At 38.5% G+C, this 12,235-nt stretch overlaps 2 protein-coding genes across 2 annotated transcripts in view; both read right to left on the reverse strand.

Moving 5' to 3' along the window:
* Positions 1–1,170: 1,170 nt before the first annotated feature.
* Positions 1,171–9,606, reverse strand: LOC146730032 (E3 ubiquitin-protein ligase DZIP3-like). The gene is made up of 3 exons (XM_085494387.1): positions 9,385–9,606; positions 7,240–7,341; positions 1,171–1,263 (listed from the first exon to the last, which is right to left on the reverse strand). The coding sequence occupies exons 1-3, from the start codon at positions 9,604–9,606 to the stop codon at positions 1,171–1,173; spliced, it is 417 nt and encodes a 138-aa protein (XP_085350513.1).
* Positions 9,607–10,806: 1,200 nt separating this feature from the next.
* Positions 10,807–12,235, reverse strand: part of LOC102805928 (uncharacterized) — a 33,295-nt gene continuing 31,866 nt past the window's right edge. Inside the window, exon 12 of the mRNA XM_085494388.1 lies at positions 10,807–11,009. Coding sequence (XP_085350514.1) covers positions 10,893–11,009 — 117 coding nt within the window. The 3' untranslated portion in view covers positions 10,807–10,892. The remainder of the gene's footprint in view (positions 11,010–12,235) is intronic.

Genomic DNA, 12,235 nt, shown 5'->3' on the forward strand with positions numbered 1-12,235 from the left:
ACATACAAAAAAGAGTGAATATATTGGATGGAATTAACAAATACATAGTATGTTAATAAAATAATATTTTTATATATACCAATAAACAATGCTTTTCATATTCTTTAGTTTTAATTTTTTTTCTTGAAATATATTTTATTTTCGAAAGTGTTTTTTTAAGATTGCCATAACACACAAATGTGAATAAACAGTTCATTCAGAACCTGGCATTCTACTGGCTTACCAATGTTATGAGTTCAAGTGGCAGATACAACATTTTTTGCTGATATTTTTGAATAGTTTCTTAAGACAAAATTTTGTTAAAACTCCTTGTATATTAGCTTAGTTTGCATTTACACTTTGTATGTTGCCTGTTTTTTTTTCAATCACATGTACAATTCACTCTTGTCTGTTTTGAGTATGGTACGAGTTTTGCATAGCTCCTTATTACAAACAGGATTCACACAATACAAAATTAACCGTTACCTAGAAATTGAACGACTTGCGTTTTCATGATCGAATAGCCCCCAATTTAAACTACCTGATTAAAGTAAAAATTTGACAATAATTCAATAACAAGCTTCTTATTATAATTTGAGTATAATTAAGTATCTATATTTTACAAAAGAAATAAATGACCTCCAGAATGTGTCATAGCATAATTTAATATGTCGAAAAAACTTGTCAACAAATGGACTGTTCACTGATTGGTCAGAATGTTAGCTGTAAGGGTGCAGGTAGGAAGTAGCTGCGCATTGACAGTCAAATCCAGTATTCCAGAAGGCCTACATGTATATAGCGTTAAAGGGGAGCAAGGATATGTCCTTCTGGTAACCCTTGAAAGCTGCGACTTTCCGATTTGTGGAGAACTGACCTGAAGAGAGTTTCTGCATTCTTAAAGCAGAGCAGAGGTCTGGCTTTAACACTCTGCACATGAAATTTGAGATCCAGTGGTGCAGGAAACTCTTCAGGTCAGTTCTCTACAAATTGGAAAGTCGCAGCTTTCAAGGGTTACCAGAAGGACATATTCTGTCAACATATACACTGAATAAAACAGGCTGGTTCAGCATAGTGGTGCAGGAAACTCTTCAGGTCAGTTCTCTACAAATTGGAAAGTCAAGTGTTACCAGAAGGCATACATGTATATATAGACATATCCTGCTGGCACATACACTAGATAACCAGGCTTGTTCAACATAGTGCGGGAAACTCTTCAGGCAGTAGTGTCAGTCTTCTACATATTGGACATATTCTATCTTTCTGAAGAACCCATTTACATATACACTGCAAAAACATACGAGAAAAGAAATTTAAATTTTAAATAATGTATGTGAACCATGCATATAATGATGTTTCTCATTTTAAAATATAGAACCACTATCCTCTTCTCATCCCTTGCCAAATAATGAGAACCATATGACCATTGTCCTCTCCTCATCCCTTGCTAAATAATGAGAACCATATGACCATTGTCCTCTCCTCATCCCTTGCCAAATAATGAGAACCATAGGACCATTGTCCTCTCCTCATCCCTTGCCAAATAATGAGAACCATAGGACCATTGTCCTCTCCTCATCCCTTGCTAAATAATGAGAACCATAGGACCATTGTCCTCTTCTCATCCCTTGATAATAAATGAGAACCATAGTACCACTGTCCTCTACTCATCCTTTGCTAAATAATGAGAACCATCGGACCATTGTCCTCTCCTCATCCCTTGCTAAATAATGAGAACCATATGACCATTGTCCTCTCCTCATCCCTTGCCAAATAATGAGAACCATAGGACCATTGTCCTCTCCTCATCCCTTGCCAAATAATGAGAACCATAGGACCATTGTCCTCTCCTCATCCCTTGATAAATAATGAGAACCATATGACCATTGTTCTCTCCTCATCCCTTCCTAAATAATGAGAACCATATGACCATTGTCCTCTCCTCATCCCTTGCCAAATAATGAGAACCATAGGACCATTGTCCTCTCCTCATCCCTTGCTAAATAATGAGAACCATATGACCATTGTCCTCTCCTCATCCCTTGCTAAATAATGAGAACCATAGGACCATTGTCCTCTCCTCATCCCTTGCCAAATAATGAGAACCATAGGACCATTGTCCTCTCCTCATCCTTTGCTAAATAATGAGAACCATATGACCATTGTCCTCTCCTCATCCCTTGCCAAATAATGAGAACCATATGACCATTGTCCTCTCCTCATCCCTTGCCAAATAATGAAAACCATATGACCATTGTCCTCTCCTCATCCCTTGCCAAATAATGAGAACCATAGGACCATTATCCTCTCCTCATCCCTTGCTAAATAATGAGAACCATATGACCATTGTCCTCTCCTCATTCCTTTCTAAATAATGAGAACCATAGGACCATTGTCCTCTCCTCATCCCTTGCTAAATAATGAGAACCATATGACCATTGTCCTCTCCTCATCCCTTGCTAAATAATGAGAACCATAGGACCACTGTCCTCTCCTCATCCCTTGCCAAATAATGAGAACCATAGTACCACTGTCCTCTACTCATCCTTTGCTAAATAATGAGAACCATAGGACCATTGTCCTCTCCTCATCCCTTGCTAAATAATGAGAACCATATGACCATTGTCCTCTCCTCATCCCTTGCCAAATAATGAGAACCATAGGACCATTGTCCTCTCCTCATCCCTTGCCAAATAATGAGAACCATAGGACCATTGTCCTCTCCTCATCCCTTGCCAAATAATGAGAACTATAGGACCATTGTCCTCTCCTCATCCTTTGCTAAATAATGAGAACCATATGACCATTGTCCTCTCCTCATCCCTTGCCAAATAATGAGAACCATATGACCATTGTCCTCTCCTCATCCCTTGCCAAATAATGAAAACCATATGACCATTGTCCTCTCCTCATCCCTTGCCAAATAATGAGAACCATAGGACCATTATCCTCTCCTCATCCCTTGCTAAATAATGAGAACCATATGACCATTGTCCTCTCCTCATTCCTTTCTAAATAATGAGAACCATAGGACCATTGTCCTCTCCTCATCCCTTGCTAAATAATGAGAACCATATGACCATTGTCCTCTCCTCATCCCTTGCTAAATAATGAGAACCATAGGACCACTGTCCTCTCCTCATCCCTTGCCAAATAATGAGAACCATAGTACCACTGTCCTCTACTCATCCTTTGCTAAATAATGAGAACCATAGGACCATTGTCCTCTCCTCATCCCTTGCTAAATAATGAGAACCATATGACCATTGTCCTCTCCTCATCCCTTGCCAAATAATGAGAACCATAGGACCATTGTCCTCTCCTCATCCCTTGCCAAATAATGAGAACCATAGGACCATTGTCCTCTCCTCATCCCTTGCTAAATAATGAGAACCATAGGACCATTGTCCTCTCCTCATCCCTTGCTAAATAATGAGAACCATATGACCATTGTCCTCTCCTCATCCCTTGCCAAATAATGAGAACCATAGGACCATTGTCCTCTCCTCATCCCTTGCTAAATAATGAGAACCATATGACCATTGTCCTCTCCTCATCCCTTGCCAAATAATGAGAACCATAGGACCATTGTCCTCTCCTCATCCCTTGCCAAATAATGAGAACCATATGACCATTGTCCTCTCCTCATCCCTTGCCAAATAATGAGAACCATATGACCATTGTCCTCTCCTCATCCCTTGCCAAATAATGAGAACCATAGGACCATTGTCCTCTCCTCATCCCTTGCCAAATAATGAGAACCATAGGACCATTGTCCTCTCCTCATCCCTTGCCAAATAATGAGAACCATAGGACCATTGTCCTCTCCTCATCCCTTGCTAAATAATGAGAACCATAGGACCATTGTCCTCTCCTCATCCCTTGCTAAATAATGAGAACCATATGACCATTGTCCTCTCCTCATCCCTTGCCAAATAATGAGAACCATAGGACCATTGTCCTCTCCTCATCCCTTGCTAAATAATGAGAACCATATGACCATTGTCCTCTCCTCATCCATTGCCAAATAATGAGAACCATAGGACCATTGTCCTCTCCTCATCCCTTGCTAAATAATGAGAACCATATGACCATTGTCCTCTCCTCATCCCTTGCCAAATAATGAGAACCATAGGACCATTGTCCTCTCCTCATCCCTTGCCAAATAATGAGAACCATAGGACCATTGTCCTCTCCTCATCCCTTGCTAAATAATGAGAACCATATGACCATTGTTCTCTCCTCATCCCTTCCTAAATAATGAGAACCATATGACCATTGTTCTCTCCTCATCCCTTGCTAAATAATGAGAACCATAGGACCATTGTCCTCTTCTCATCCCTTGATAATAAATGAGAACCATATGACCATTGTCCTCTCCTCATCCCTTGCTAAATAATGAGAACCATAGGACCATTGTCCTCTCCTCATCCCTTGCTAAATAATGAGAACCATATGACCATTGTCCTCTCCTCATCCCTTGCTAAATAATGAGAACCATAGGACCATTGTCCTCTTCTCATCCCTTGATAATAAATGAGAACCATAGTACCACTGTCCTCTACTCATCCTTTGCTAAATAATGAGAACCATCGGACCATTGTCCTTTCCTCATCCCTTGCTAAATAATGAGAACCATATGACCATTGTCCTCTCCTCATCCCTTGCCAAATAATGAGAACCATAGGACCATTGTCTTCTCCTCATCCCTTGCCAAATAATGAGAACCATAGGACCATTGTCCTCTCCTCATCCCTTGCTAAATAATGAGAACCATAGGACCATTGTCCTCTCCTCATCCCTTGCTAAATAATGAGAACCATATGACCATTGTCCTCTCCTCATCCCTTGCTAAATAATGAGAACCATATGACCATTGTCCTCTCCTCATCCCTTGCTAAATAATGAGAACCATATGACCATTGTTCTCTTCTCATCCCTTGCTAAATAATGAGAACCATAGGACCATTGTCCTCTCCTCATCCCTTGCTAAATAATGAGAACCATAGGACCATTGTCCTCTCCTCGTCCCTTTCTAAATAATGAGAACCATAGTACCATTGTCCTCTCCTCGTCCCTTTCTAAATAATGAGAACCATAGTACCATTGTCCTCTCCTCATCCCTTGCTAAATAATGAGAACCATGGGACCATTGTTCTCTTCTCATCCCTTGCTAAATAATAAGAACCATATGACCATTGTCCTCTTCTCATCCCTTGCCAAATAATGAGAACCATAGGACCATTGTCCTGACTAAATAAAATACTTAAAACAGTGGACAGCTATTTGGGGCAAAAAATAAGTTGTATGGCTCCCTTAAAATCCAGCCTGAGATTTTTTTGCTCGATGATAGCCAAGGATCATTTTGTAATATTATACATGCAGAGGAACAATGTGGACTCCATCCCATGTTGTGTTCAATATAGGACTTATAGCAACATATGCGATAGACCATTTTCCGTTCACTGCGAGAATCACGCGTTATGAGTGAAATCGAACGTAAAAACAGGACAAACAAAGGTCATAGCGTCGTAGTGGCGTCAAACATCGCGTGGGATTCGACACACGCGAAAGTATTTTGGGGGGACATTTCCATGCTTAATAATGTGCTGTCCACATTTGATGATAGGCAATTTCGATTAAATAAGGGTATTCGGAAGCAATATTCCTTTGTCGAAGATCGGCCGGTCGATGTGAGCTACGAAATAAAGAAATTCGAGTTCAAAATCAAATTGTTCGATTTTTGCGGCAGACGTTCGACGCGCGTCTTTCATGCATCTCGCGAGATCTTGCAATTGTACGGAAAATCACCTATTGTTTACGTGAAATTCAATACACACTGCGAGACTGTCACTGCACTTTAAGGTTATGCTGAACATAGCCTAAGTTTGTACTTTACACTATCTCATAAGAAGATCGCCATACATAATCAACATCATTATAATATCTTTGTCTCACTACCAACAAGGAACAGATACACAAGAACCAACAATGCACTGTAACGTAATGTGTTTAATTTTTACCCACAATACAATGCAACGTCATATAGAATGCTTACATTTTTGCCAACTAGCATGTGAATATTCTTATGGACTAGAGGTCGTGTGCAGAGGTGCCCGAGCTTGCTAGGACATGTAAGCTGCACGACAGAGGGCTGCAAAAGCCATAAAGTCCATAAAGAACTCATCATATTTCTCATAGGTGCAATTACAATTTTACCACAGCATGATATCAAACACACAATGTAATTTACAATGACTGGTTTCATTTTCTGAGTTGAGGTTGCTATGAACAAGCCAGCTGCTTGGGACACCCAAGAAAGTAGTTATGTTCACAAGTAAGGCATATACCATCACATAGTATTTTATCAGATCAATGAAAGACAATCTGTGATATGATAAACTGCACTACAGCCGAAAGAGGGTGAAAAATGACCTGGTTGGGACACCCAAGAAAGTAGTCATGTTCACAAGTAAGGCATATACGATCACATGATATTTCAACAGATCAATGAAAGACAATCTGTGATATGATAAACTACACTACAGCCGTAAGAGGGTGAAAAATTACCTGGTTGGGACACCCAAAAAAGTAGTCATGTTCACAAGTAAGGCATATACGATCACATGATATTTCAACAGATCAATGAAAGACAATCTGTGATATGATAAACTACACTACAGCCGTAAGAGGGTGAAAAATGACCTGGTTGGGACACCCAAAAAAGTAGTCATGTTCACAAGTAAGGCATATACGATCACATGATATTTCAACAGATCAATGAAAGACAATCTGTGATATGATAAACTACACTACAGCCGTAAGAGGGTGAAAAATGACCTGGTTGGGACACCCAAAAAAGTAGTCATGTTCACAAGTAAGGCATATACAATCACATGATATTTCAACAGATCAATGAAAGACAATCTGTGATATGATAAACTACACTACAGCCGTAAGAGGGTGAAAAATGGGACAACCCAGACAGTAGCTATGTAATTGATATGTACAGAATTGTCTGGGACACATTTAAGAAATACTGTAGAATACTTTATTTTCGCTTGGAATTTATTTTCGCTATTTTCGCTGAAGGGATGATTCCGTGAAATTTTTTTCCTATATTTCACATTCAACTCATCCAAAAATCAGTGAAAATAAATTCCACAAAGAACGCCCAAAAAGCCTTTTCAGCGAAAATTAATTCCAGCGAAAATAAAGTATTCCACAGTATATGGGATTTTTATTAACCAATGAAAAACTGACCTGGTCATGAAATACGTGTCCACAGTCTAAAGTCCTGGTCTTCTGTTCGCGTAAACTACCAATACATATAGGACATTCTTCCTCTCTGTATTCCACATTGTTCTATCATAGAAATGCAAAATCATTTATTAAAGTGAAGCAGTTGTCACACCATATTTTGTTTGTTGTATGGAATTCAAACCCGAGGTGTGCAAAAACTGTGGTGTTTAAAGTTACTACAGAGGTGTGGGTCCCATGTATGAAATTTAAACCTGAGCTGTGCAACAATTGTGTTTTTTTTAATTTTTTTTTTGTGCCAAGCGACAGTTCCGGACTGAGTGTCACTGTTGTTCTCCTGACTTTTTTTTTGTATGAACAAATTGCAAATGCTAGTGCTGACACACAGTGCATTTTTCCACAGAAGTCATATTCATGTTTGGGACTACATGACAGGGCTGTGTGGCCATCTTCCTATCAAATGGCAATTTTAATGCGCTATCCTGGCGTCAACCAGGCTTGGTCAAACACAAGCACCTGTGGACCTTAACAGAGGTTCCCCCAAAGTCGCATTCGTTAGTGAATGAATCTGACCAGTGGAATTGAGTCTGTGGCACACTCACCCAGGGTAGGGGTCGACCTTTTTGATGTTCAGCCTAAGGTAGGATTTGAACTTGGGTCTACCTGCCATGAGTCTGATGCAACAACCACGAGGCTTTCAGTGACCGCTTAAAGTTACCATCACATGCAAACACAAAAGCAAATCATTTGCAAATAAACAATATATTAAAATAATCAAAATACAATAAATTTTCCCACTCAAATTTTAGTGCTACATTTTGAAAGTTTAATCTTTATTGTTAATATTGGACATAATGTCGAAATGGCGACAGGGCTTGATCAAAATGTTTAGATTATGGCAAACAATTATGCACCTATATATTTCGTGACAATTGACATTCAAAGGTCAAAAGGTAAAGTTCAGAAGTCAGATCAAAAGGTCAACAGTTGAAGGTCACAATATATGTTTGAATAACTGTCCTGTATCAGACTACCTGGCAATGGATATATTTTCAGACAACAGAAATGTTGAAGAAACAAATTTTACGACAATGGAAATGTGCAGCCTTTAGAGAACAAATGAAAGAGCCAAAATGTGACCTTGACACAAAGAAACCAATAAAAGTACTGATGGAAGTATTGAGATACGTGATCTTCAGGTGCACAAGTGTGAACCAATGGAAGTATCGGGATGTGTAATCATTGTGTAAAGGAACCAATAAAAGTACCAGAATGTGTGACCTTTATGTAAGGAACCAATAAAAATGCCAGGATGTGTGACCTTTATGTAAAAGAACCAATAAAAGTGCCAGGATGTGTGACCTTTAAGTAAAGGAACCAATAAAAGTACCAGGATGTGTGACCTTTATGTTAAAGAACCAATAAAAGTACCAGGATGTGTGACCTTTATGTAAAGGAACCAATAAAAGTGCCAGGATGTGTGACCTTTAAGTAAAGGAACCAATAAAAGTACCAGGATGTGTGACCTTTATGTTAAAAAACCAATAAAAGTACCAGGATGTGTGACCTTTATGTTAAAGAACCAATAAAAGTGCCAGGATGTGTGACCTTTATGTAAAGGAACCAATAAAAGTACCAGGATGTGTGACCTTTATGTTAAAGAACCAATAAAAGTGCGAGGATGTGTGACCTTTATGTAAAGAACCCAATAAAAGTGCCAGGATGTGTGACTTTTATGTAAAGGAACCAATAAAAGTGCCAGGATGTGTGACCTTAATGTAAAAGAACAAATAAAAGTGCCAGGATGTGTGACCTTTATGTAAAAGAACCAATAAAAGTACGAGGATGTGTGACCTTTATGTAAAGGAACCAATAAAAGCACCAGCATGTGTGACCATTATGTAAAAGCACCAATAAAAGTACCAGAATGTGTTACCTTTAAGAAAAGGAACCAATAAAAGTACCAGGATGTGTGACCTTTATGTAAAAGAACCAATAAAAGTACCAGGATGTGTGACCTTTATGTAAAAGAGCCAATAAAAGTACCAGGATGTGTGACCTTCAATAATGGCTACACACAAGACAAAATGACAGTTTCAGGAAGTGTGACCTTTATAAAATAATTTCGATAATACGATTGAAACTCACCGGTTTAATCTGGTTTGTGATACCACTGCCAGGCATCCTGCTTCTTCTGCGTACCTCAGCACTGCTCATTAGATGGGTCACTTCCTGTATGATTGTAGCCATGTGTAAACCGCACATAGAGCCGCCATGTGACTGTCGCACTTTTTTAATGTATGGGCTTAGTTCCTCACTGAAAACAAACATAGTATAACTTACATCAACATTGTCATTGTCACATGACATGTTGAACAAAAAGTTCAATGTAGGATAAAAAACTTAATTCCTTTAGTTTTTTCCCCAAACACCCCTACCCCCCACTGAAACTTAATTGATAAATATTGATCATGGCGTCAGACTACATTCACCATTAAATACAAATTGAAAATCGAACAGTTGTATGGCATAGCAGTTCATTTGACGCACATTTTATGTTATTTTTGTCCATGATTGGATAGAAACTTTTTGAGGTCAAACCCCCCACCCCCAAACTAAAGAAAATAATTTTTTTATTCGACATCGAACTTTTGACGTTGTTCCTAACTACTTTAAAATTATCATTTGAGAATCAAGATATTAAATGACACATTTTATATTGATTGATAAGATTTCCAAAACGTATCAAAATTAGCCCCGAACTCGAGATAATGAACTCATGAATTATTATGCAAATATTTTAACCCAAACTGATGAAGTCTGCATTGTCCTATAATATGAGGTTATTATGAGGATACCGAAAAAGTATGCACGAAGACAATACAGGGGAAGTATCAACCGACACGCAGCAACAGCATACTGACTGAGTGCATACATTGCGATATCCTTATTATTATACATCTTTTCCTCCCAATTTTACTTTAAAAAGTACAGCGGAAGTATCAACCAACGCGCAGCGGATGTGGTTTCTAGCGCGTGCTGTCTGAATGCATACTTTACAGTATCCTAGTATTAACCTTATTATTATACATCTTTTCCTCCCAGGAATACAAATGTTTAGAACAGATTTAGCGAACTTCTTTGCGTGGGGTCTGGTCAAACCCTGGGGGCAGCCATGTTTGTTTATATAATTAGAAGACGCTTGCGAGTAATCATTCCATATTTGGAATTCGTGTCTCCTAATATGGTAGGATGAAAATACCCTGTAAAATACAGCAAAATTACGGCACGCTGTAACTTACGGCGTTGCGGTGACAGATGTATAATACCCGGGTAGTATGATATATCAAAATTTGATCCTGTTTTCACTTTAGCAGCTACATTGTATGTTTATTTTGAGAGTACTGGAGGGCCTTATGAGCTCGAAGTACAAACAAAAGCCTTCTAACTCTGTGTCTATTGGCAAAAAGTTTAATTGGACGACACTTTCATGTGAACATCCAGATTTTCAGGGTGGTCGTTTTATTTCTACTCCTCTGAGCGGGGTGGAAGACATACTTACGCCGTAGCTGATGGAAACTTGACTTTCAGCTTTTCAAGCAATTTAGCAAAGCATCCACTCTGAGGAGGATTGGGTGCCTCTGCTTTTGGCTTCCTTAGAAATCGTGGTGGCCTATCCTGATGTGCAGTTGGCTTACTCGCAATCGGTAGAGACTTGTGTTCACTCTGCATATTTTAACCAGAGCTAATTTCTTTTTCTTCTTCCTACTCATCTGAAACATTAGAACAAAATATTTAATCTAAGTACTTTTTGCAATAATTTATTCAAGCCAATGTGAATATAATAAGAAGCGGAGATTTTCCCATGCAGGGTCCAGAGCACCAAGAGCCAAATGATTTCAAAGATTTTTCCAGACGTTTTCCAAAACTGTCTTGCATCCCCCCCCCCCCCCAAGACATTTTTACCCTTAATTCAGGCCAACATCATCACCAAAGCTCATCAAAGTTTTGAGGATATGATAGTTCCTGGAGAAAACGGGCCTTTCTAACATGAATTAATAACTATGAAATTTAAAGACTTTTCAAAGATTTTTTTATTTTTCCTGTAATTTAAAGACAACTCAAAGACTTCCCAGACCTCAAAAAAATCCTAAGATTTTCCCAATGCTATGGACCCTGCCAAGCCAATTGCCAGTGAGTTGCCAACCAGCACTATTCCATTTCCTTATGGATACACACAGGATGTCTGCCACTAGACCATCATTCTATTGTCCTTGTTGGTTTTAACACAACAACACAATGCAAAAATTAACACAGAACAAAACTTGAATAAAACGGAAACCACTGTTCAAAATCAACATATTTTAATCACCTCCGATTAACAATCTGTTTTAACAAACAAACCAGATTGGAATAAGTCATACATCAAGATAATGGAATGGAAGAAAGTAATAAACAGAAGGTTTAGTTGTGGGTGGGATTTGCTGAGTTGAACAATCACGTCACCGACAGGGATGCGCGCCAAGCTGTCGTTTGTTTAATCTATACTTGCACTCGAGCGTAGTTACCTTTGTTGATGTTTTTGACTTTTTTATAAAATTAAATTCATAAGCTATATTCAAGGAATACAAGGAATTTCTCACTATCAATGTGATTTATGAGCATTCCATGAGATAACAGACCAAATTCTTGTTTCCACTGATGATATGCTTTGAACAAATAATGGCTGCCAGGTCAGAGGTCAATGTCTCAAAAACTTATTTTAGATGCAATTTGCAAATAAAGTATCTATTTTTCATTTTTATCAAAGCAGATTACTGTAAAACATGTTGAAAAAGCGACATACTATTTTAGCAAATTGTGGTAAAATGACGTAATAGCGTAGATTTAGTGTTTTCACAAATGTGCAGTTATCACCTCCATAAAAACTAAGAAAACTGTCAAGAAAGCCCTCCAGATTATTATGTTTTCTGTGTTTACAAATTGTGTGTGTGGACAC

The sequence above is a fragment of the Saccoglossus kowalevskii genome, chromosome 20, assembly GCF_978046115.1.
Source record: "Saccoglossus kowalevskii chromosome 20, keSacKowa6.1, whole genome shotgun sequence".
NCBI classification, from domain to species: Eukaryota; Metazoa; Hemichordata; class Enteropneusta; family Harrimaniidae; genus Saccoglossus; species Saccoglossus kowalevskii.

Bases quoted from the DNA above. Each gene is read 5' to 3' on its own strand.
- LOC146730032 (XM_085494387.1), bottom strand. From the start codon at position 9,606: ATGTCATGTGACAATGACAATGTTGATGTAAGTTATACTATGTTTGTT. The intron at 7,342-9,384 runs GTGAGTTTCAAT...TTTCTATGATAG, and splicing joins TCACAAACCAGATTAAACCG to AACAATGTGGAATACAGAGA. The intron at 1,264-7,239 runs GTCAGTTTTTCA...ATGTTTTTGCAG, and splicing joins GACACGTATTTCATGACCAG to TGTATATGTAAATGGGTTCT.